General features: G+C 41.1%; 6 protein-coding genes across 7 annotated transcripts in view; 3 read left to right on the top strand and 3 right to left on the bottom strand.

The window, feature by feature from the left end:
• The first annotated feature begins 281 nt into the window (after positions 1–281).
• LOC9632449 (NAD-dependent protein deacylase SRT2) lies at positions 282–3,838 on the top strand. Its single transcript, XM_024675081.1, has 12 exons — positions 282–334; positions 1,986–2,020; positions 2,066–2,093; positions 2,154–2,300; positions 2,362–2,427; positions 2,488–2,533; positions 2,604–2,767; positions 2,843–2,972; positions 3,031–3,201; positions 3,293–3,420; positions 3,473–3,572; positions 3,626–3,838. Exons 1-12 carry the CDS (start codon positions 282–284, stop codon positions 3,662–3,664), a joined length of 1,107 nt encoding a protein of 368 aa, XP_024530849.1. The 3' UTR covers positions 3,665–3,838.
• Positions 3,839–4,988: 1,150 nt separating this feature from the next.
• Positions 4,989–7,008, top strand: LOC9631754 (homeobox-leucine zipper protein HAT5). Of its 2 annotated transcripts, XM_024675398.1 has the most exons (4): positions 4,989–5,501; positions 5,671–6,053; positions 6,136–6,734; positions 6,853–7,008. In XM_024675398.1, exons 1-3 carry the CDS (start codon positions 5,384–5,386, stop codon positions 6,691–6,693), a joined length of 1,059 nt encoding a protein of 352 aa, XP_024531166.1. In that variant the 5' UTR covers positions 4,989–5,383; the 3' UTR covers positions 6,694–6,734; positions 6,853–7,008. The 2 variants fall into 2 exon arrangements, with proteins under 2 accessions (XP_024531166.1, XP_002970538.2); XM_002970492.2 differs by having other exon boundaries at positions 4,991–5,501; positions 6,136–7,008.
• Positions 7,009–8,078: 1,070 nt separating this feature from the next.
• Positions 8,079–10,753, bottom strand: LOC9631753 (probable feruloyl esterase A). The gene is made up of 11 exons (XM_002970268.2): positions 10,306–10,753; positions 9,689–10,262; positions 9,553–9,635; positions 9,404–9,469; positions 9,298–9,345; positions 9,163–9,230; positions 9,030–9,102; positions 8,811–8,972; positions 8,554–8,748; positions 8,394–8,482; positions 8,079–8,323 (listed from the first exon to the last, which is right to left on the bottom strand). Exons 2-11 carry the CDS (start codon positions 9,777–9,779, stop codon positions 8,233–8,235), a joined length of 966 nt encoding a protein of 321 aa, XP_002970314.2. The 5' UTR covers positions 9,780–10,262; positions 10,306–10,753; the 3' UTR covers positions 8,079–8,232.
• LOC9632448 (glutathione S-transferase U7) lies at positions 9,921–10,626 on the bottom strand. The gene is made up of 2 exons (XM_002970267.2): positions 10,306–10,626; positions 9,921–10,262 (listed from the first exon to the last, which is right to left on the bottom strand). Exons 1-2 carry the CDS (start codon positions 10,624–10,626, stop codon positions 9,921–9,923), a joined length of 663 nt encoding a protein of 220 aa, XP_002970313.2.
• A 7,713-nt stretch (positions 10,754–18,466) lies between the features above and the next one.
• LOC9631752 (chaperone protein ClpB 2) lies at positions 18,467–22,086 on the top strand. Its single transcript, XM_002970491.2, has 10 exons — positions 18,467–18,746; positions 18,813–19,031; positions 19,092–19,329; positions 19,385–19,580; positions 19,625–19,679; positions 19,729–19,879; positions 19,938–20,246; positions 20,307–20,572; positions 20,648–21,574; positions 21,630–22,086. The coding sequence occupies exons 1-10, from the start codon at positions 18,477–18,479 to the stop codon at positions 21,903–21,905; spliced, it is 2,907 nt and encodes a 968-aa protein (XP_002970537.2). The 5' UTR covers positions 18,467–18,476; the 3' UTR covers positions 21,906–22,086.
• Positions 22,087–22,092: 6 nt separating this feature from the next.
• Positions 22,093–23,202, bottom strand: part of LOC9632447 (protein NRT1/ PTR FAMILY 4.5) — a 2,690-nt gene continuing 1,580 nt past the window's right edge. Inside the window, exon 5 of the mRNA XM_024675080.1 lies at positions 22,093–23,042. Coding sequence (XP_024530848.1) covers positions 22,093–23,042 — 950 coding nt within the window. The remainder of the gene's footprint in view (positions 23,043–23,202) is intronic.

Here is a 23,202-nt window from a genome sequence, read left to right as displayed (position 1 = left end):
CAGTGCCCATTGCTTTTGTGGTTGTGGATGATTCAGGAGGAGTTTGCATTCGAGGCATATCCATCTTGGGTGATGCGGCCAAACGAAAATTCCACTCTGCCCGGTCTGCCTACACGGAGTTTCGCACGCAAGACATGGACTGGAACGGGGAGACAGACACTCTCCTCGCCACCATTGTCATCCCAATTAAATTACATGCATGGAGCTGCGATGCCAAATCCACGTCTCGCATGCGACACCAGAGATCTTACGAATAATCGGAAAAGGATAGAATAATAGGCATGGATAGTTCAGACTGCAATTTTGCATCCATCCTGCTTCAAGATGGGCGCTGGTACACTCTCACAAAACTTTTATGTATCTGCGCAGAATTCTCTCATATAAAAGCAGTGCTTAATCTTGTTGGTAGCTAAAGTAAGGAGAAACGTAGTGCGAGTTCACCAACTTTTCATATACTGAGTTGGGATCTTATGTTTAGATGGGTACCACAAGATTTAAAACAGGTTACATATATACATATACTAATTTACAGCACATGGAAAATATAAATGAATGGAACCTGCTTTTCCTATGATCTTTTGTTCATGGTTTTGGATTTTCACTTAAGGTGGCAAACGAGCAGTCAATGTACATGAATAGGTTCTCCCTTTAGAATTCCACTTAATGTGCTCTGAAGGGACTTTTAAGTTTGACCTTTAATTCTAGTACCAAGCAAGGATCCTAGAGACAATGATCTAGATGACTTTTATTCATGCAGTTGTCTGCCTAAGGTGCGTTTGTTTTCCAGCCACAACATGCCAAAAAAAGGGGTGATTATTTGAAGCAAGCAATGACGTCTGGGAGATTTTCGAGAGAGCCAGACAGTTTATTTTTTAATATAGTACATAATATGCACACCAAGATGTATATAACATTAATTTTGGACATTAAAAACCATCTTTATAGTAGTTATTTTCTTTTTTCTTTTCTTTTGTCAGTTTTTGGTAATATTTGGTGAAATGACTAATACTTTTCAAAATATAATTGTTCTGTGACACAATATACAAGTATTTGAGATAGAATTTATGCACTTTACATCCAAATTCATGATTATAAGTGGATATATCTCATTAAAAGATTTTTATGTAGAGTGCAAATAAAATATCAAATATTTTCATGTACAGATATATTGCTATCTTATAAATTTAGCTTTATGAATTATTTTTAAAGCTTATTAATATACTTCATGTCACTAGCATTTAATTCTTTGCACTTTTGTTAATTTATCTAGGAAAAATAAAAAAGCTCTTTTGTAAATAATAAATAGAATGTTTTCAGCTACTTAGTACATTAATCTACAGTTTTGATAATGAATTACCAAATTTCTTAAAAGTGTGGTTGTATTAAATAGTAGATTGTTTAAAATATTTAATATAGCTTTTTCCTTCAAAAAAAAAAAACTACAAATCTTTAATGAGTATGTATACCATAGGGAATATAAATGTTAATCTCTATTTAATTTCTTATTTTAATTTCCCATTAACAAATCAGGAAAACTATTATTTCTGTCCCATCGAGCTCTCTTCTTTTTTGGGCTGCACTTATAATACATTGCTTAAAATAATAATGTGAGTTTTAGGAAGTAAGATTTATATTAAACTATATGATTAAATGTATTTTCTTTTGTATATAATTATAATTTATGTTTATAGCTGTTAAAAATCTTTTCAATAGAAGAAGTTTATATTTAAAATCATACTCAAAAATACTATATAAGCTTATATTAAGAGAAAATTTTGAATAATTTTATATTTTATAAGATTATAAAGTAAGGTTTCACCTTCACTGTTTTTTATTGTACTTAGAAAATTTATTTAGATACATAAAAACTTTAAGACTTATTTATTTTTAAAATGCTCATCAAAAAGTAAACAACATTATCACAATATACTTTTTTGCATATTTACTTAAGAGTGTACGACAATTTTTCCAATTGATACTCCCAGCCCTAGGGATGCAACGCTTTTGGGCGATGGCGCCGGTAAGTCTTACGTTTTCCTTCTTCTTATTATTCGTTGCGCCACAGGCAACAAGGTTCCAATTGCCAAGACAAGGTAAACCATTCGATTTCAGCAAGCAAAATTCGAGCTTTACTTGTCAGATTTTCCATCGAGGCTTTGGCTTCCATTCAAATCCAGATGCTTGTCTACCCGAATCGAGGTGGTGAGATTTAAAACTCCAGGCGATAGAAATCTCATCCCACACTCTGCTCCTCCCACTTCCCGGGACTATGAACTCCTTTCCAACTTCTTACAAAACAGGTAACTGAATTTCTCTTATTCTTTCGATCTTAGATTTTTTGGTGCGTTCTTTCAAATCCAGCAAGAAGCTGGCCGTGATAACTGGCGCCGGTGTGAGCACCGAGTCTGGAATTCCAGACTATAGAGGGTAAAAAGAGAAAATAAAAAAATCTCTTGGTTTTCATAGCTGCTGTATTCAAGGTGCCAGTCCACAAGGAGCTTATAGCACAGGTTTCAAGCCAATAACTCACCAGGTAAAAGAGAAATAAACGAACCAAACGTTTTTCCTTGAAGAATTTTCTTCTCTCTTTTTTCTTCTACCAGGAATTTCTTAAGTCCGCTTATAGCAGGAGACGGTACTGGGCTCGCAGCTACATTGGCTGGAGACGATTTTCTCAAACTCAACCAGGTCCAAGTCACATTGCTCTCGCAAAGCTCGAGGGAGACGACGCACGAACCACGGGGATGATCACGCAAAACGTTGACAGGTTGATCCAAAACGTTCATGAGATTTCTCCATCGATCGACCATCTTCCACTGTTTTTTCTCGTTTTTCGTCATAGATTGCATCACAAAGCCGGGAGCAATCCCATCGAGCTGCACGGAACAACGCACCAAGTCGTGTGCCTGAGCTGCGGCAATTTAAGTCCCAGACAAACTTTCCAGGACCGCTTGAAACTTCTCAACTTGGAGGTATGCATTCTTTTGTTCTTGATCCATACGCTTATAACTTTGTCGTGCTTCTACCAAGTGGGCAGCGGCCGTGGAGATTGTGGAAAGCGGTGGAGCCGTCGGGTCGGATGCGAGCTTTGGAATGCAGCAGCGACCGGATGGCGACATAGAAATCGACGACAGCGTCTTCTCCAGAGATGATTTCCAGATCCCGGCATGCCAGGCCTGTGGTGGAAACTTGAAGCCTCACGTAAGTTCTTCGAGTGTCTCCTGGATAAAATGAAAACACTAGTTCGTCTCCAGGACATTCTCGGTTAATTCGCGGTTGCTTTGTTTCTCAGGTGGTTTTCTTCGGAGATAACGTTCCTTTAGATCGAGCTCGAGCTGCTGCAAGCATGGTTCAAGAGTCGGATGCTTTACTCATCGTTGGCTCGTCTGTAATGGTTTTATCGGCCTTTCGTCTTGTGAGGTAAGTGGGAGCCTTTTCCTGAGTTGTGTGAATCGTTTCTCTCTGTTCACAGTGCCGCTCATAAGCAAGGCTCTCCCATCGCCATAATCAACGTCGGAAAAACTAGAGCCGACGAGATTGCTTCCTTCAAGATCGAGAGCACCGCTGGTGATGTGAGTTTTGTGGATCAAACACTCCAGTCTCTCATGATGTAACTTACTTCCAGGTTTTGTCCGGGTTTTTATCGACGCAAGGCAAAATGTAAGATCAAAACTAATTGTGCCAAGATGTTCTATACCAAGTATGAGACTTAAATTGTCATGAATCAATGAAAGAGAAAAAATGATGCGAAGTGTAGAAATACAAGAGAAGAAAAAGGAAGCGGACTACCCAAGATTCTCCGCATAATCTTCCATGCCTTAAAGGCATCTTCTCGGAATTCCAGAGCCTCCCTTCCCTTGTTTTATCTCTGACAACAAAAAGGATTGACCTGGGGGGCGACAAAAGGTAAAAACAAACCAGCAACATAGCAAATCTCAACGCACAAACAATGCTAATGATTATTACCTCGCCTTACTTACCTGGCCTTTTCCTTGGAGGCTGGCATCTTGTGGTGGCCTTGGTTGGATAGATACTGTCTATTTGTTTATAGCATTGGAGAATGGAGACTTCCAATGCTTGTAAATGCTGGACTAGCAAACAGTTTTATTTCTTTTCTTTTTGTTGTATCTATTTTTGTTCTTCTGTATAATAAAATAGATGAGAGGATCGAACCGGAGGCCGGACTTGGCCAGAATCTAAAATTCCAGCTCTGGAGAAAAGAAGGAAGGAAGAAGGAAGGAAGAAGGAGAGAAAAAGGAGGTGGTGTGGTCCAGGAATTGGGAGCTCCAAGATCTATGAGCTCCAAGGATGGTGACATTGAGAGGGCTAATGTAGAGCTCTCATCAAATCTGTGAGCATTGGGTGGGGGACAATTTGTGCAATGCAAGCAAGCACACATTGTTGTACATCATGCTTCCCCCCTTTTTTGAAGGGATACATTTCTAACCCTTTGTGCTGCTTGTCAATTGCGTGCACAGTAGAAATCTTTGCTGGTTTGTCCTAACCAAGCTTGGTTGTATGGGAGTGGGTCTCCATCCATTGGCTTGTGAGCAAACCCTACCAACTTCTTTGATAACCTAGAAGGGATGTTTTGCCCGTGACGCGGTGGAGATCTATCTCCCTTAGTAAAACTCTATAAAAATCCACGAAACGTCTCACATCCATGCATTTGAATACTAATTCTCCCAAACCCAACCTCCACATGTGAAGCCACCATATAAAATCCGGCAACATGGTTAGGCATTTAAAGTTCGCGAATGCGACCTTCGCATTCGTAAACATTAGGGCAAAAAAAAAGGTGGCGAAGCAAAGAAAAAGTGTTAAAAGGAAATGGCAGGTTTGTCACTTGGGATGAAACACAAAGCATTTTTCTTTGGTCCTTGAAGATGACGAAATGCTGCGAGGAATAACGGCTCCGCCGGGGTTCGAACCCGCGACGTGGGCAGCCCCAGTTTTTTAAAAGAGGCCCATTTGTTTGATCATTTGCCGCATTTGCGTTTGAGCTTGGAGGGAGCCTCTCTTCTCTCTCTCTCTCTCTCTCTCTCTCTCTCGCTCTCCTCCTTTCTTGTGTGGAGCTTCCAATTCGCGATGGCGATGGCGATGGAGTAGCGCGTTGTCTTAGAGAGCAAGTGGCCCACTGCATCGCTTGCTGCAGCGTGGATTCTAGGGGTTTGTCCCACTTTCTTTCTTGCAAGAATTTCGTCTCCCGCGGTGCTGGGAGTCTCCTCCTGCTATCGATTCCCCGAGAGTCTCAGTCTAAGAGCGATTATTTGCGTTTCTTGGGAGATTTCTTGTGATGTGAGGGGATTTGGCGACAAGGTCGAGCAGTGCGCAGCGAGCGAGGGCTTTCTTTTCTTCCCACTCTCGTACTGGCGAGACGAATATGGGATCGCCAGGAGCCCCCAGATTGTTCGCTGATGTTTTCGCCTCTCCGGAATGTGGCACCGCGGCGGATGGGTTGGCGGCGGTGATCGCATCGTGTTCTCCATTGGCATTCCAAGGTCAGAGGCTCACACTTTCTTCCTTTTTTCTCAAAATTTCCCATTCTTCCTTCCAAGTTCTTGGTTTTGTCAAATTAAAGATTCTCCCTACTTTTCTTTCTTCTCTTTCAAGCTTTCAACTATCATGAATACCAATCACTCACTCATGCGTGGTTCTTTTTTCTTCTAGGAATGGATGAAGGAATGCATTGTCACAAGCGTCCTCTCTTCCCAATTTTCGAGGCCTCCACTGAGGAGGCTGGCGACGATGATTTGTGCGACGAATCCATAGCTCAACACGTCGAGAAGAAGCGGAGGCTCTCGGTGGAGCAAGTCAAGGCTCTAGAGAAGAACTTCGAGATCGAGAACAAGCTAGAGCCCGACCGGAAGATTCAGCTGGCCAAGGAGCTTGGATTGCAGCCAAGGCAAGTGGCCGTGTGGTTCCAAAACCGCCGAGCGAGGTGGAAGACCAAGCAGCTGGAGAAGGACTACGATCTCCTCAAGTCGGAGTATGACGATTTGAAGGCGAGCTACGTGGATCTTGCCAAAGAGAGGGACAAGCTCCAGGCCGAGGTAGATCTTCTTTCCTGGAATTCAAGCATGATACTCTTTCCAGAGCCACGAATTCATACTGATATGAAATGTTTTCTAACAGGTCTCTCGGCTGAGGCTTCGCATGGATGATCCTCGCAAGCAAGCTTTCTCGGGCAAGAGCATCAAACAGGAGGCCGCGGAAGAACTCGCCAAGATGGAATTCGATCATGAGGAGCCTGCTTCCACCACCAATTCCCAGCTCGACGGTGCGCAACAAGCCATTGACATCAAGGCCGCGATATCGATGATGGACGCCAAGAAGGAGGGGAGCTTTTGCTCCGACAGCGATGGCAGCGAGATTTTGGAAGTTGAGAGCCCGATTCAAGAACACTTAACAACAGCGACACTTGTGACAACAGCCGACGCCACTGTTGCTTACAATTGCAACGAGGCCGAGCAGCACCACGTCTTTCTCTACGCCGACGAGTTCCTTGCTCGCGATCAAGAGCCGCCAGCTCTCGACCATCACAGCCAAGCTCCGCAACCGCAATGTCAGCAGCAACAACATATCAAACTGGAAGAGAGCTCTTGTAGGGACGAGCAAGGCCTCATGGAAGAAGCGCAAAGTGGTGGTGGTGAACAGGGGAGCTCGTTTGCGTGGGCATGGGAATGGGCGTAAGCTTCCATTGCCGTGTTATATCATCTCAGAGAACCTCTCAGGTTCGTACCTGCGAGTTCTCTTTTTACTCTGATCGTCGTGAATTTCCTCTTGCCGTGTTACAAACTTTGGAAAAATCTCCAGATTTTTATAATGGGGACTGATTGACTTTGCTGCCAGATGGACTGGAGACCGTAACGGTGAAGCAGAGAGAAAAAAAAAAGAAGGAATATTGCTGCAACCAGAATTATTGTGAACACGAAAAATAGAAGAAAGTTTTGTACATTATATAATAACATTATTATTATAATTTGATGAAAATGTTCAGAAACATTATATTAGCGTCAAGGTGGCCGGTGGAAAGTAAGAAAATATAAACAAGAAGAGACAAAGCCTGAAATCAAGTGACAATCGCCATCCATTTGATCTCCACAGGACTTGAATTTTGAAAATGGATTGATGATGAATGGCCTTGGCCCTAGCCATTCAAAGCAAAAGCAAAGAAAAAAGAAAAGACAAAAAACAAAATAAATACATAAATAAAAATCTTTTTCATGGGGAAAAAGATCAGTAGCTTGCTTTTCCCAGGACCAACAGCAACATACAAAAACTTTTTTTTTTTGGTGTGTGGAAACTATTGCTGTGCAATACAAAGGGCCAGGGATGGACCACTGTGGCAGCAAACTGCTAACAAGTGGAAGGTTTGAGATTTTAGAAAGGCTCTTGTCCACTTATAGCATAGCTTCATATTATCTCTTTTGTTTCCAAGATCCACACAGTTCTTTGAGAATGATCACAAAACTTCAAAATCCTCATTGGGTCTGTGTGTGTGCTAATCAAAACTTGCCAAAGTAGAGAGGTGCGTGAGGTTGAGGTCCACCACAACGTGCTAATGTTATCAAAGCTCTCGCTTTAGGGGTGGTGGCACTTCAAGATCAAACAACAGTGGGGCTTTCCCGTCTTTCTTTCTTCTGGACTAGCTAGCCTAAGGCACAACAACAAGGGCAAAACAAGAGAAAACAAAAGAAAGAAAAAGAGTTTTGGATATGGACAAAGGTGTCACAGATAAATGTTTACACCTGAACGAGAAGGGTGGCGAAGCAAAGAAAACAGAAAAGTTGGGCAAACGCTGGTTAAAGTCCTGGTGTAAAGCTTGCCAAGGACAGGGCCCGCCAGTGACGTCAACCGTGGGGGCCCGAGTCCTTCTTTTTGGCGCGAGTGACGGGTTGACGGCCCCACTTTGGGACAGCAAGAACGGGAACAGCAAGAACGGGAAATAGAAAAAAAGAAAGAAAACGGCCCCGTTTATATGTGACGGCTCCCTGTTTGTACGAAGACAGCCAAAGTTTTTGCTAAGTCTGCTGCTTTGGGAAGATCACATGCTTCTTAGAATTGTCCGAAAGGCGTTTAATCGAAAGTTTGTCTACTATCACTTGAATCAAAATAATCTGGACGATTTAGAGAGTAGAATAGTAGAATCGCAATAGTGGATTCCACAAAAAAAAAAAAGAAAAAGGAGAAAAGAAAGAATAGTTTCTATACACATACTGTACAAGCTCATTACGAGCTTTGTCGCTGCAGGAAAGGCTCCGCCTTGAGAAACACCCCGAGATACATAAGATGGTCCGAAACGCTGTTTCCTACCACCGATCTGCACAGCGGTCTCGCGAGATCAAAACAGGAATCTCAAACTCTTTCTTTTCTTTCTTTTTGTTCTCTACCTGCAACAAGTTGGATCCTCGCCCGAATCGTCGCAGACGCGGAAAACATCGTAAGTTAGGATGTCCATTTCACAGCTGTAGATCCAAACCTGTTTTGGATAGAAATTGTCAGATGGGCGATGGGCCAGCTCCGGCGAAATCAAATCTTGATATGTCTTACCTCGGTTGCAAAGTGGTGGTAAGTTCTCTCGCCGAAAAACGGGTAGTAAGGTGGCAAATGAGGAACCAAGTCGTGAGCGTGCGTCATTCGTATCGTGTCCGGCACCATCGCTCTGTAATAGTCTGCGAATGCTGGATTGCCTACTCGAGGCTGGCCGAAGGTGACAACGTGGACGTTTTCTAGTTTGTGATTCACCTGAGACGCAGCCAAAACTTAAAAGTGCTACGCAGAGACCAAATGTGAAAAAAGGATCATACCACGAGATCCAGAGCAGCAAAGGTTGCCATTGCTCCTCCCATGGAGTGTCCGGTGATCATCAGCTTCAAGTCTTTGTGTTGGCCAACTAAAGCGTGGGCAGCCGCGAGAACACGAGGCCTGAGCGTTGTGTTGTGGTACGCGGAGTAGAATCCATGGTGAACCTTCGGAAAAGAACGATCTCAAAGTCAGAATGAGAGCGTAAATGCCACTGCAAGTACCATTGCGTCAACGCATCCGGGATAGTGAAAATCCAGTTGTCTGAAATATAAATCTTCCACCCAGTTCTGGACGCTACGCAACGCAAGTTTGTCTTCGTTTCTTTTGCAAATACTGAAAGGAAAACCACATTACCTGCTTTCTTGAGTCCCACGAAATGCCATGACAATGGCTCCGAGGTTTCTGTCCAGGCCAACGAAAGCCTGCAGGAAAAAATTTAGACGAAGAAAAAGACGGAAAACAAAAAAAAAAAGGTTGCGTCTAACGTACCTGAAGGCAATGTTTGACATCTATGATCAAATCCACAAGCTCAAATCCCTTTAAAGAAGAAGGATGAAAGCAAAGGAAATTCTTGCGAGAAATACTAAAAGCTTACTTTCGTCCGACTGTTACATCGATCACAACTCCATTGCCACAGCTCTGCCGGATCATCTACATATACCTGAAATATTCCTTAGCTATTAAGATCTGAAAGAAAAATCCCAAATCTCCTCTAGCTCTATCGAAATATCTCAATCAACTTACCGCTGATGCATACTCCACCATAATCTTTGCGAGGGTAAGATTAAATTTCTGGCTGTTATCGGCGCCGCTGCGCAAAACAACGTCTACGCATTGCACGAAAATCGCATGAGAAACATTGCAACGAAGCAATGCTTACCCGCTGTAGAAGAAGCTGCAGCCGAGCACAAGAAGAAACACGCAAGGAAGGCAAATTCACAGATCGCCCGCTCCCTCCGCGTCAAATCCATACACAAACTCAAGAATTCATCAGATCTTCGCCCCACTCCAAGAACCCTAAAAATTCCTTCCTCTGTTTCCAGGTCAAACAATTCTAAAGGGTAGCTTGCCAAATTTGATGTCTTTGAGAATATTCGATGAATTTTAAAGGCCTAGGGCTTGCCGCCATAGAGCTGCTGGAGCATTGGCATGGCTTGGGTCAACAGGGTTTCCACGGTGTCAGCATCGGGGAGCGCGGATTTCACGACTGGATGATCGCGCAGCGCGCACAGCAGCCTGTGGAGATTGGGGCAGTGATCTGCCGATGGCATTTGGTCGCGAGCCCAGATTGCGGGCGCGAGGAGCACGATATCAACGAGCCCTAGCTTGTCGCCGGCGAAGAAGGGCGTGCATTCGTGCTTGCGTAGCTCCTCCTCGAAGAGCTCGCAGCTCTTGGCGAGATCCGCGGGAGTGGCGCCCAGCCCGAAGTTGATATTGCCGCAAGTGGCGAAGATCTGGCAGGAAACTCTCAGACTCGATCCAAATTCTGGGGCTTACCTTGTTCTCCACAAACTCGGCCAGGAATCGCTCCCTGGATCGCGCGAGAGGGTCTCTGGGAAGAACCGCGGGCGTGTGTGGGAATGCCTCGTCCAGGTACTCGATGATGTTGCGCGAATCGCAGATGGGCTGGCCCTTGTGGATCAGGACGGGAAATTTCTTGTACAGGGGATTCAATTGGAGCAGCAGTGAGCTCTTGTTGAAGAGATCGTCGGGGATGATCTCGTACGTGATTCCTTTGAGCTCAAGAACTAGCACCACTCGAAGAACAAAGGGGCTGGGAAAGACATACAATAGCTTTACCTCTTTCTCCTCCGCCATAGCTTACACAATCCACGGATCCCAAAAGCTCTTAAAAACTTCTTCGGTGAGTTCCATGCTTTTTCGTTGCATTCATTTAAACTAAAAACAAGTCAAGAGGAGGATTACTTTGACTTTCTCTCATTCATTAAATAAGTAAAAAGGAATCACCCTGGCAATTGCCCCAAGCTCCATTGGCAGGAAGATGAATCTATCTATCTACTATTTTTAGTCTTGTAGTGCCTATCAAGACATCTCAAGAATGCAAAATATGTACAATATGAAGGGCTACCTCTAACCTATCATCTACTGCAAAATTTGCACTGTTGTATTAGGTATTGTGAGTGCATGGAAAATGGAAATTGGAATACAAAAATATATATTTTAATTAGCCCAAAAACCCTAATTTATATATAGTAGCGATTAATAACCAATTTGATGAATATCAAAATCCCACTACACTAATATTAGTATATAGCATGAATGATGAAAGACAGTTAGGATTCTCTTGTGGATAGATTGGGATCTAGAAGAATATCAGGAGGAGGCATTAGTGGATCTGTAGATGGTATTATAAAAGTGTACCTCGTTTTTCAAATTGATTAAGGGTCTTAGAATATTTGGGGTTAGGTTCGAATAGTATTAAGTTGAATGACTTTCTGGGAAATTCAAACTTAGAAGTTTATAGGGGTGACGTGGACTTAATTGTGCATGTAAGCAATCTCAAGCTTAAGCTATAGTCATTATGGTGGTGCTAAGTGAAGCTTTTGATCTCAATAGTATAGATTAGTTATAGCATAATCATGCCAAATATGATTTTGAAGCCTCTTTGTCTTATACTTTTTTATATTTTTTCCATTTTTCACTTTTATTTTTTTTTTCATCCCTCTGCTTTTACCTCTATTTCCATCACTTTTGTCTTTTTAATACTCTTATTTTTTTGTCTTGTTCCTCTATTCCCTTTTCCGATCTCTTCAATGTTTTTATGTTTCAGTAATTAACTAACTCATGAAAGAGTATGTCGATCTCTTTGAATTTGACTTTGTCATCTAAGACCAAGATTGCCATATGTTATTCTATTTCAATTGGGGATGTTCATTCAATCAAAGTTCTTGGCTATTATTGGTCACCAAAAGAGATTAAAATTTTATGTATAAACGTCAAAAAGATGTTGGAAAAGGGTGTTATTTGAAAATTGTGGAGTCCTTAGGTGTGTGAACTTCATCTTGTGATCAAGGTGTAGTATCTCGGTCATTTTGTTGATCATTATCTGATCTCACTATACCATTATAAGTGTTGTTAAAGTTGTCAACATCATCATTTATTTGGTCTATGAACTATTAACAGGTGTTTACGGATCTCAAGGAGCTATTGACGACTCCTTCAGTTTTAGTGTATCCCGATTACACTCGACTTTTTATTTTATGTGTGGATGCTTCTAATATCAATCTTAGAGGTGTGTTGATGTAAAAGAGCTCAAGTGTGTTTGGTCAATACCATCCCATTACATATATCAATTATACCTTATAACCAATGGAGATAAACTATTCCACAATAAAGAAGTGTTTAGCAGCAATTTAGGGTTTCAAGAAATCTCATGCATATCTATATGGTTCTCGAATATTATTAAAAGGTGATTATGTTGCAATTACTTCATTACTAAAGTGGAAAAATTTAATTCGTCGTACTTCTTGGTGGGCTTTGAAGCTTCAAATATATGAATTTGCTTCTCATGTTTCTGACGAGCTTGTTATTCCAACATTTGTGGATTTTCTGGATAAGGATTTCATGATATCAATAGTTGTTGTATTTGATATTCAATGTCCACAAGATGCAAAGCAAAATTAACCTTCTCTTAATAATGTTCATGAGGCTCAAAAGCTTGAATCGTGGATTTGAAGGCTTCACAATGAGTTTGAGAATTTTGTATCACTTGCTAATGACTTGCCATTTCAGCATTTATATTTTCAATATCATCTTAAGGATGGTCTTCTTTATTTTGTAAGAATGAATCCTAATAATCATTTATGGTTGGTGGTGCTTTCAATCTTTATTCTAAATTTTTTCCATACCTACCATGATTCTCCTATTCTAGGTGGGCATATGGGACATCGTTATGTGACCAAAAAGCTGCATAAATCTTTCTATTGGCCAAAGATGCGATGTGATATTATCTGTATATACATAGCTATGTTTGGTGCAAAACTTGTAATACTCCCTCTTGTGCTATAGAAGAAATATGAGTAAATTGTTACCTCTTGTCCATTTGAATTGTTGACATTTGATTTGATGAAACTTTTTCCACAGTTGACTATTAACAATAAGTATGTCATTATTGCTTCTGACTACTTGACTTGCTAAGTGGAAGTTAATGCTCTTGCTAGTGCATTTGCAACTGCTATTTGATACTTCATCCTTAATTGAGTGGTGTTTTAACATTCTTGTTTGGAGCGAATTCTTTCAGATAATGATCCCACATTTATAGCTAAGTTGTTTCACGTTTTGACGTTTCAGTTGGGGATATACTACACTTTCACGAGTGTTTATCATCCACAATCAAATGGTTTGGTAGAATAGCTCATTCAGACCTTCAAAGGGATGATCGCGAAGTATGTGAACTATTTTCCATCTCTTTAGTATACATTTGTTATAGGGGTGTTAAAATCTGTTAATGCTTCACCATATAAACTTTTATATGGTCATGATTTGATACTACTAATGGAGTTGAGTTTAATTTCATGATTGCCATGAATTGCCAATGCTAAATTTGGGATCAATATTTGACAAACATTCTTCCACTTGGCCAAGCAAAGTTTGTTGGACACCTAGGCCACGTACAAGTGGGATAACAACAATGCTACAACTTCCACTATTGTCCACCTACAGAGTACAAAGTGGATGACTTAGTGTTAGTCTATTTTCCCAATCTTACATATGGTTTCTCTAAAGGGTTTTTTGTTTAGTGGAAGGGACCGTATTGAGTATTGCGGCAAATTAGATTGTAAGTTTATGAGGTTTAGCATGCAATTCAATAGACCCATCCTCTAAAAATTTGTGAAACACAAATCCCTAAACCCTAAAGTGGAGCCGAACAGGTGTTATATGGTAGTGGCCGAAGCAGAAGCTAAATGAGTGTAATATGTTTGGACTAAAAGCTTTGATTTTGACAGTTGAGAGTGGGAGTGAAACTCCCAACAAAGTGCTCAAGGAACAGGTATGAAGTAAGCAATAAGTGAGTCTCTAGAAAAGAGACACAAGAAGACCAATATATGATATGTGGAAGTGTCAAGATGAAGTTTAAGAAAGAGTTTGAAATGGAGTCTGAGAAGAAGTCTAAGATAAATCTAAGACAGAGTCCAAAATGAAGTCTGAGATAGAGTCCAAGAAGGAGTTTGAGATAGAGTTTGAGATGGAGTCCAAGATGGACCTGAGAAGGAGTCTAACATAGAGTTCGAGATGGACTTAAGATGGAATTCAAGATGGAATTTGAGATGGAGTCCGAGAAGGACCTAATATGGAGTCAGAGATAGACTTGAGATGGAGTTTTACCCATATGCTAGGTGATAATATAACCATTGAAGAGTCTAAAGCTAAAATGAATACAGACAAATAAGTAGAATAGTTTAGTGAAGTGTTCAAAAGCTGACTTTAACTCTCTCGGGAGACCGAATGGTCGATACTCCCAATCTAAATGTGGGTGGCACTACCTACTTGGATACTTAATATGGCTCATTGAAACTTTACTCTAGCCACATAACTAAAGCACCTAAAGGTAGAAAGTGGGGAGAGTATTCACAAGGCTTACATAAGGCTATGGTGATACAAAATGTCGTTCTAAAGTCCTAGACTATGGAAAGGAAGAAAAACAATCCTTTAGTGTAGTGATTAAAGATATGGTCATATGGTGAGAAAGTCCCAAAGTACAATGAAACTTAGTGGTTGGGGCTTTAAGCTTTAACCTAATGGCAGTGTTGGTAAGTATAGTTGTGGATAAAGAAGGATTTAATGGAGATGGAAGAAGCGATATTAAGGAAAGGTGTTCTTCATGGCTTTGGGCATTTTAAGGATGCTAAAGTGTGGTCAAGGGATGACCACTCATGGACCAATAATTTAGTCTTTGAGAAACGGGATGATAATGCAAATGGTCTTGGACAACCAATGTGATAAAGGTGAATGAATATAGCCTTAAAGTAACAGACTAATTTGTTAGTGGTACCTTTGGGTGTCGGTCATAGGATTAAATATGTGGAGCAGTTAGAGCAAATGCAAAAGATAAATGGCATAAATGCCATTTATAGGGCTAGCATATCCCCAAATTTTTGAATATAGGCAATAGCAACATTAACCTTCATTGGAATAGGACCATTTATAAGCTGAAGAACATACAATAAAAAGTGGAAGAAGCGATGTCTTATAACATTGTGCTAAATGAAGAGCATCATCAAAGGTGGCTAAAGTAAATGCATGCACAAGTCCTATAAAATCTTTATAAAATGTTGGCCACAACATTCCTAATTTGATTCGTTCTGACATATTTAGCTCTGCATGAAGTAAGAGGCTTTGAAAACAAATGCCAAATTGCATCATTGACTCAAATAGGCCTTAACAAAGACAATATAATTGTTAATAGACATCATCATAATTGTTAGTATATCCAAATGCACATTTGAAAATATCCAAAAGAATGCTCCAATCTTCACAAGTGGTTACACTTAAACCATTGTACCATTGCAGTGCCATTCTTTGGAGGCATATGGGAAACTTATACAAACGCTAAGTATTATCCCAAAAATGATATATAACAATCACTGTAAAGTGATCAAACCAATAGTACACATCATCCCTATGACTCCTACATAAGAACTCTAGTTAGACGCAAGGATTGGCACCAAGAGTAACAACTATACCACACATCGTGAATGTCGCCATCAATTAAATTTGATTGTTTAACAATAATTACATAGCATTGAGCAATTGCACTAACTACTACTCTAGAGTTAAAAGAAGAGGAAATTGCTTCTCTACAATGAAGATGAACGAAAAAGATAAAAACAAAAGTGAAGAAATTGAAAAAGTTATAATGAAAGGGACATCTAGATAAAAGCTAAATTTAAATTTAAATTCCAAATTTAAACACTCTTTAGGGACAATCAAAGATGCCCCTTAATTCCACCAATGTGAGTGTATGGAATATAGAAATTAAAATACAGAAATGTACATCTTAATTAACTTAAAAACCATAGCTTATATATAGGAGTGAGTGGTCCAGATTAATATCAATCTAACAAATATCAAAATCCCACTATATTAATATTAGTATATGGCTATGTAGCCATACACTTGACCTCACAGCATCATCATAAATATGTTGTATTAATGTACGTTTAAGTTTTTTGCTTCAGGAATTTGCAAGCCGAACTCATAGAAATGATCCAGCTCCTAAAACTAAAAGATATTATGGAGATTGTGATGTACTTTTTAATGATGAAACTGCTTATGCTTTAATAAAGAATTGAAAATTATTAGAAGAAACATTTCCTAGAAAAATAAATAATAACAGAGTTGCATCTAAAGTAAGGAATTCTGAACTAAGGGAATTACTGAGTCATAGAACATTTATAGAATATATAATTATGTTAACTAATGAGCCCTAACAATCAAATAAATTTCATTTATGATACTTTAAAAACATTTATAGAATATTGAGGTCCATCTTCTTTCATACATACTAATAATCATAATTAAAGGATATATACCAAAATAAGAGCATGATAACTGAGTTTAACCTTAACTGTTTTATGCAATTTTATGGATAGTATTTTAGTATGGGGACATATTACAACGCCTAATCAAAATTTATATTTAGGATTATCTAAAATATCAACAAATAAAGAAGTTTTTTCCACTGTAATATCCTTATTTATTCTACATTTTTTGGTTTGCTTAAGTAAACCTGTGTGGTAGTGCATATACCTAGAATATGCTTGAATATTCTAGAATATTCTGCCATCTAAAGGTTGTAATTCATTTATATTAATCTTGTATTTATAAATTATATAATTTATAAACGATCCTAAACACTTCCTAGTATATTCTAGTTAATTCTACCATCTAATGGTTTATATTCAATATAATTAATCTTGTGTTTATAAATTCTAAACATGTTTATAATTATAGATTAATAATAGGATTAACACTACTATTAAGCAAGCATTGCTATATGCAACATGCAGTAAATTATTTTAAAAATTTTAATTCTAATTTAATTTTTAAAACATATTGTAAGTTTTTATATGGTAGAAAAAATACTATTATTTAATTTACTTTTTGAAATTATTAATTATTTTTTATTTATTATAGACTTAAGTCACTCAATATTGTAAAATACTTAAAATATAATAATATATTAAAATTTTAAATAAAAAAGCAAAATAATATGTTATAATCTTTATGGGTTTTAATTAAGTTATATATCATTTTTTTGTTATCTAAGCTTAGATTCGGTCAATAATATATGACATTTATCAACCTGACAATATTCTCTTTGCAACTTTTAAGCCTTTTAACCGTTAGTAATCCTTCATTTTGCCCCTAAATATTTTCTTAGATTCTGGAGTATTTTTCCACAAGTTCTTGATACATGTTCTTACCATATGTATAATAAATTCCCTTACCAGAGTTATTAATGGCAAAAAAATGTTGATCCTAACTTGTGATTTCAGCTAACTCCAGAAAATTAGAATTTTGAACCTCTTTTGCATGGCTTAAAGTTTAAGAGAGTTTTTGGTTTGACCTGTAGAGGGATTGGAATATATCTAGCATATTCCTGGATATTCTAAGATATTCTACCATCTAATGTGTTATTCATTTAGATTAATCTTATTATTATAATGTATAAATTTTCCTAAACACTTCGTAGTATATTCTAGTTTATTCTACCTTCTAATGGTTGATATGTAATAAGATTAATATTGTGTTTATAATTTATAAACATGTTTATAATTATAAATAAATTAGATTAATAAATACAAATAATACTACTATTAAACAAACCAAGTGTTGCTGCATGGAACACACTGTAAATTATTTAAATTATAAACATGTTTATAATTTATAAATACAAGATGAATTTAATTGCTAGAATATACTTAGAGGTGTTTAAGAAAGTTTATAAATTATAAACATATAAAGACAATATTAATATAAATGTAGATGAGAGAATATAGATTCTAGGTATATTCACTATCACCAAAGTATAAATAATAAATAATAAAGTTTTAAAAACTTAAATGTCAGACTTTATAGATGACAAATCTATCATATAAACCTTCTTCTGTATATATATCATTTATTTCTTCTGACCATTATAATTACATTAACAATCTACATTTAAAAATTTTCAATGGAACATGAAATCTACTAATTTATAAAGTCCACATTAAACTTAAATTATACATCAATGTTTTAAGGACCTCAACTACTCTAACCATAACCTTAGTACTTAAATAATTTCTTCTAGTTTGTATATTTAATAAATAATAAATGTTGTGCAAATCGCTGAGTGGCTGGCCTTTGTACAGAGGATTCAATTGAAGTAACAAGTGGAAGAGATTGTTGACTATGAAATCAAAGTAATGCAGAAACATGGAAGACACCAAAGAAGTTTTTAAGAGCTTTTTGGGCCTTTCTTTTATGGGATCCAAGCAAACTACTCAAACACGTACTATTCCTTTAAAATTCAGAATTGAATTGCTAACCTCTATTTGCAAATTAACAAAACTGCTAGTGTGCCACGTGTAAAACCCTCCAAAAACCTCTAGCATTTCCTTCCTGGCTGTGCTAGTGATTTTAGGGTTTTGTGACAACGAAGGATGCAGGGGAGAGCGATCGGGCGAGCGTTGCGAGCGGCGGACGAGCTGCTGCCACAGGTGCGATGCATCGCCGGTGGCGCCACGCGAAATCTGAGTAGCTCTAGCAGTCAATCTGGATCAGTTGTAGCGGCAGAAGTTTCCGGGAGAGGTATCGCGCACAGCGCGTCCTCCAGATTCTGGTCCGACAGTCTCTACCGGCGAGGCGTTCTATGGTCGCTGGATCACAGGCGAGGCTTCCATGGCACCTCGCGCTTGGAAGCGCCGGTCACTGTGAGTGTTTCTTATTTGCCTAGTTCTCTAATTCCAAGAGTTTCTTTTCTCTTTCTTTCCTGGCAGCTTTCTCCCAAGGATTACACAAACATGGCTTGGCAAGCCATGGTTTCCGCCGTGGAACTGGCACAATCAAACAGACAACAGGTTGTAGAAACCGAGCATCTTCTAAAGGCTTTGCTGGAGCAAAAAAATGGTCTTGCACGGAGGATTTTCACCAAGGCCGGGATTGATAACTCGGCTCTTTTGCAAGCAACTGAGCGATACATCGAGCGCCAGCCTAAGGTGAAAAGTGTTTTTTTTTCTTTCGATTGAGACATTCTTATTGTGCGCGTGTTCTTCTAGGTGACGGGAAACATATCTGGCGCTATGCTTGGCCAGAGCCTCGACAGTTTACTCGATCGAGCCAAGGGTCACATGAAGGACTTTGGAGATAATTATACGTCAATCGAGCATTTAGTTCTTGCACTCGCGGAAGACATTCGTATCGGGAAGGAGTTGTTTGGGCAGTTCGGTCTCAATGCCAAGGCTACTAAAGATGCGATCACTGCCATTCGAGGGACACAGAAGGTTACTGATCAAGGTTCGCTGTTTTCTTTGCCAAAAAATTTCAACACTCGTTTGTTTTCTTGTTCCAGCCCCTGAAAACAAGTATGAAGCACTAGAGAAATTTGGAGTGGATTTGACTGAGATGGCCCGCCAAGGAAAGCTTGATCCGGTCATCGGTCGTGATGACGAAATTCGACGGTGCATTCAAATCTTGTGCCGGCGAACCAAGAACAATCCTGTCGTGATTGGAGAGCCTGGTGTGGGCAAGACTGCTATAGCCGAAGGGTATGGAAATCACTGGCTTCTGCTGACTTGATTTTTTTGCATAGACTTGCTCAGCGTATAGTTCAAGGAGACGTACCCGAGGCCCTTGCCAACCGGAAGGTATGTTTTACGCGAGTGCTATTGCAACACCTTACCATTAAAAATGCAGCTGATATCATTGGACTTGGGAGCCTTGATCGCAGGAGCGAAGTTTCAAGGAGAATTTGAAGATCGATTAAAAGCTGTTCTAAAAGAAGTGAAGGAGTCCGAGGGGTACATTGTGCTTTTCATTGACGAAATCCACATGGTCGTCGGGGCAGGTACTTTGTGTGTGGGATTTTGCATTTTCGACTGCAAGCACGGTACTTGTTTTTTCAGGTGCCACCTCGGGAGCCATGGATGCTGGAAACTTGCTAAGGCCAATGCTGGGCCGTGGTGAACTGAGGTGCATTGGTGCCACGACAATAAAGGAATATCGCAAGTACCTTGAGAAGGATGCAGCTCTGGAAAGGCGTTTCCAGCAAGTTTATGTTGCGGAGCCTGCCGTGGAAGATGCGATATCCATTCTTCGTGGATTGCGAGAGAAATACGAGCTTCACCACGGAGTAAAAATCTCAGACAACGCTTTAGTCGAAGCTGCTATACTCTCTTCTCGATACATCAGCGACCGTTTCTTACCAGACAAAGGTGCGAGATTTATCAATTTGTGTCTTGGATATGTTTTCATTTTTTCTTCGTGTACCATAGCCATCGATCTTGTTGACGAGGCCGCTGCAAAGCTGAAGATGGAGAGGACGTCGAAGCCGACTGCTCTAGACGAGATTGATCGGGTTATCATCAAGCTGGAGATGGAGCGTTTGTCTGTTGAACATGACAATGATAAAGCTTCCCGCGAGAGGCTGCAGAAGCTAGAAGCAGAGCTAGCATCTCTCAAAGAGAAACAGAAGGCCTTGCAGCAGCAATGGGAGATGGAAAAGTCGATCATGACTCGCATCAACTCGATCAAAGAAGAGGTACACATGTTTTTGTGTTTTTCCTTCTTTTTTTGGTCGCAGAGCAGAAACTTAACTTGCGCTTGTGTTTGGCAGATTGACCGTGTCAATCTCGAAATCCAACAGGCCGAGAGAGACTACGACCTCAACAGAGCCGCCGAGCTCAAGTATGGCGTCCTTACCAACTTACAAAAGCAACTCAACGAAGCCGAAGGCGAGCTTGCAACGTACAGGAAGTCTGAGAAAGCAATGCTGCGAGAGGAGATCACTGCCGACGACATTGCTGAGATAGTCAGCAAGTGGACAAAGATTCCCGTCTCAAGGCTGCTCCAGTCCGAGATGGAGAAGCTGCTCCACCTCGACGAACACTTACACAAGCGCTTGATCGGCCAAGACCCCGCAGTGCAAGCCGTGGCCGATGCTATACGCCGTTCCAGAGCTGGACTCGCGGATCCAAACCGTCCTATCGCCAGCTTCATGTTCATGGGGCCGACCGGAGTCGGGAAAACGGAGCTGGCCAAAGCTCTAGCCGAATACCTGTTCGACACGGACAAAGCGCTGCTGAGATTCGACATGAGCGAGTACATGGAGAAGCACGCTGTGTCCCGGCTCATTGGCGCTCCTCCAGGATACGTGGGATACGAAGAAGGCGGGCAGCTGACCGAGAGCGTCCGCCGGCGGCCTTACTCGGTGGTTCTCTTCGACGAGATTGAAAAGGCTCACACGGACGTCTTCAACATCTTCCTCCAGATACTCGACGATGGCCGCGTGACGGACTCGCAGGGCCGGACGGTGAACTTCACCAACACCGTGGTGATCATGACGTCCAACCTCGGCTCGCAGCACATCCTGGACGCTCTGAAATCATCGGGCGACAAGAACGCGGCATATCAGTCGATGAAGGAGACGGTGATGGAAGTGGCTCGCTCCACCTTCCGGCCAGAGTTCATGAACAGGGTGGACGAGTTCATCGTGTTCCAGCCCCTGGACGTGGATCAGATCCAAGAAATCGTCAAGCTCCAGGTAAGTTGTGTTTTTGCGATCAGGCAGTTTATGATCTTTGGCTTTTTTTCTCTAGCTGCAAAACGTGGAGAAGAGACTCCAACACCGCAAGATCTCTTTGAAGATCACGGACGATGCGGTGCAGGTGTTTGCCAAGCTTGGATATGATCCGAACTATGGCGCCAGGCCAGTGAAGCGAGTGATCCAGCAGTACGTGACCAACGAGCTGGCTAAAGGGATTTTGAAGGGCGAGTTCAAGGAGGAGGACACGGTGCTTATCATGACCGAGGACGGGAAGCTGGCCATGAGAAAATGGTCGCCTTCTTTACATCAGCTGGTCGCTGTAGCGTGAAAAGTTTCTTCTGTTTTTTTTTTTTTGTGGAGCTCGAGTTACACTTTTACTAACTTTTATCAGAATCCAATTACATGTTTGTAAGCTGGTAGACACCAAAACAATGTCATGTAAAATGTGGAGTTAGCACAGCTTGATTGGTGAGATTTTATATAAGAATCTGTATGGACATTTCCTGAAATATTGTCTAGGCCATCAAGGGCCTCTTGCTCACACTACCAATATCCGTAGCTTTTGATGGTGCATCCTCTAACTCAACATCACGATCCAATGCCGAATCAGCATCACTGTGATCTCTATACCTGTACCACCTCGCGCATGCCACATACACCACGAAGTTGACGGCGCTGACGCTTGCAAGCAGCAGGTAGAAGTTGCTGATGTTACCCCTGTTGATGTTGCTTGGCAGCCACCCGAGCCCGCCACCTTTTGTAGTAACGCTCTTCACAATGTCCACAATGGTGGAGCTCAGGAAGTACCCCAGGGAGAGCGAGACAAAGGTCAGCGCCGTGGACATGTTGCGAACTCTCTCGGGGGCCTCGCGGTAGAAGAACTCCATGAGACCCACGAATGTGAACATGTCCGCCAGCCCAATGATGAAGTACTGGATCATGATCCAGTAGATCTTGAGCGGCACCCTCGCGGTGGGCGAATCGAGGAGCCCAAACTCCCGAGCGACGCGGATGCGCTTCTTCTCCACCAGCGCCGCCACCACCATACTCGCGATCGCCAGAAGCAAGCCCACGGAGATCCTTTGCAAGTACGTGATCCCGTTCTCGTGACCCGTGACTCGCCGCGCGATTGGCACGAAGATCCGGTCGTAGATTGGGAGAGCTATGATCATGAACACGACCGGGAGCGCTGCCACCGACGCCGGAGGTATCTCGAAGCTCTTGGTGATCCTTCGATCCATCGTCCGGCCTTGCTGGAGTGTTACTGTCTGGACTTGAGCGATGACGCAGTTCAAAACGATGGTGCTCGCGAAGATCGGGAGGATTCGCAGGATGAGCTTCACCTCCTCGACCTGTGTCACTGTGCACAGCTTCCAAGGGCTGGTTTGTGCGGTCGGGGGAGAGTTATAGTCGACGATGGCTGCTCGATCCAAGAAGCTGCCATGGTTACAAAGACGATTGATCACTATATCGAGGTGAATCTCAAAATCTTACGTGAACTGGTCCGTGTGCTCGATCCTATAGCCCATCTTTGAGTCATCGAGAGGACCCTGATGGAGAACTTCCGGGGACAAAACTGGAAGCTTGCGGTTCCTAAACGCGGCCACGACAACTTGGGCGAAGCT

This window comes from Selaginella moellendorffii, unplaced genomic scaffold, assembly GCF_000143415.4.
Source record: "Selaginella moellendorffii unplaced genomic scaffold, v1.0 SELMOscaffold_14, whole genome shotgun sequence".
NCBI classification, from domain to species: Eukaryota; Viridiplantae; Streptophyta; class Lycopodiopsida; order Selaginellales; family Selaginellaceae; genus Selaginella; species Selaginella moellendorffii.
Note: the sequence above shows the minus strand (reverse complement) of the source record. Positions and strands in the feature narration are given on the sequence as shown.

Bases quoted from the DNA above. Each gene is read 5' to 3' on its own strand.
- LOC9631753 (XM_002970268.2), bottom strand. From the start codon at position 9,779: ATGGATTTGACGCGGAGGGAGCGGGCGATCTGTGAATTTGCCTTCCTT. The intron at 9,231-9,297 runs GTACGTTAGACG...TTTTTCCTGCAG, and splicing joins ATGTCAAACATTGCCTTCAG to GCTTTCGTTGGCCTGGACAG. The intron at 9,103-9,162 runs GTAATGTGGTTT...TGCGTTGCGTAG, and splicing joins CGTGGGACTCAAGAAAGCAG to CGTCCAGAACTGGGTGGAAG.
- LOC9631752 (XM_002970491.2), top strand. From the start codon at position 18,477: ATGCAGGGGAGAGCGATCGGGCGAGCGTTGCGAGCGGCGGACGAGCTG. The intron at 19,032-19,091 runs GTGAAAAGTGTT...GTGTTCTTCTAG, and splicing joins ACATCGAGCGCCAGCCTAAG to GTGACGGGAAACATATCTGG. The intron at 21,575-21,629 runs GTAAGTTGTGTT...TTTTTTCTCTAG, and splicing joins AAGAAATCGTCAAGCTCCAG to CTGCAAAACGTGGAGAAGAG.
- LOC9632448 (XM_002970267.2), bottom strand. From the start codon at position 10,626: ATGGCGGAGGAGAAAGAGGTAAAGCTATTGTATGTCTTTCCCAGCCCC. The intron at 10,263-10,305 runs GTAAGCCCCAGA...GTTTCCTGCCAG, and splicing joins CCGAGTTTGTGGAGAACAAG to ATCTTCGCCACTTGCGGCAA.
- LOC9632449 (XM_024675081.1), top strand. From the start codon at position 282: ATGGATAGTTCAGACTGCAATTTTGCATCCATCCTGCTTCAAGATGGG. The intron at 2,301-2,361 runs GTAACTGAATTT...TTTCAAATCCAG, and splicing joins TCCAACTTCTTACAAAACAG to CAAGAAGCTGGCCGTGATAA. The intron at 3,421-3,472 runs GTAAGTGGGAGC...CTCTGTTCACAG, and splicing joins TCGGCCTTTCGTCTTGTGAG to TGCCGCTCATAAGCAAGGCT.
- LOC9631754 (XM_024675398.1), top strand. From the start codon at position 5,384: ATGGGATCGCCAGGAGCCCCCAGATTGTTCGCTGATGTTTTCGCCTCT. The intron at 5,502-5,670 runs GTCAGAGGCTCA...TTTTTCTTCTAG, and splicing joins TTCTCCATTGGCATTCCAAG to GAATGGATGAAGGAATGCAT. The intron at 6,054-6,135 runs GTAGATCTTCTT...GTTTTCTAACAG, and splicing joins GGGACAAGCTCCAGGCCGAG to GTCTCTCGGCTGAGGCTTCG.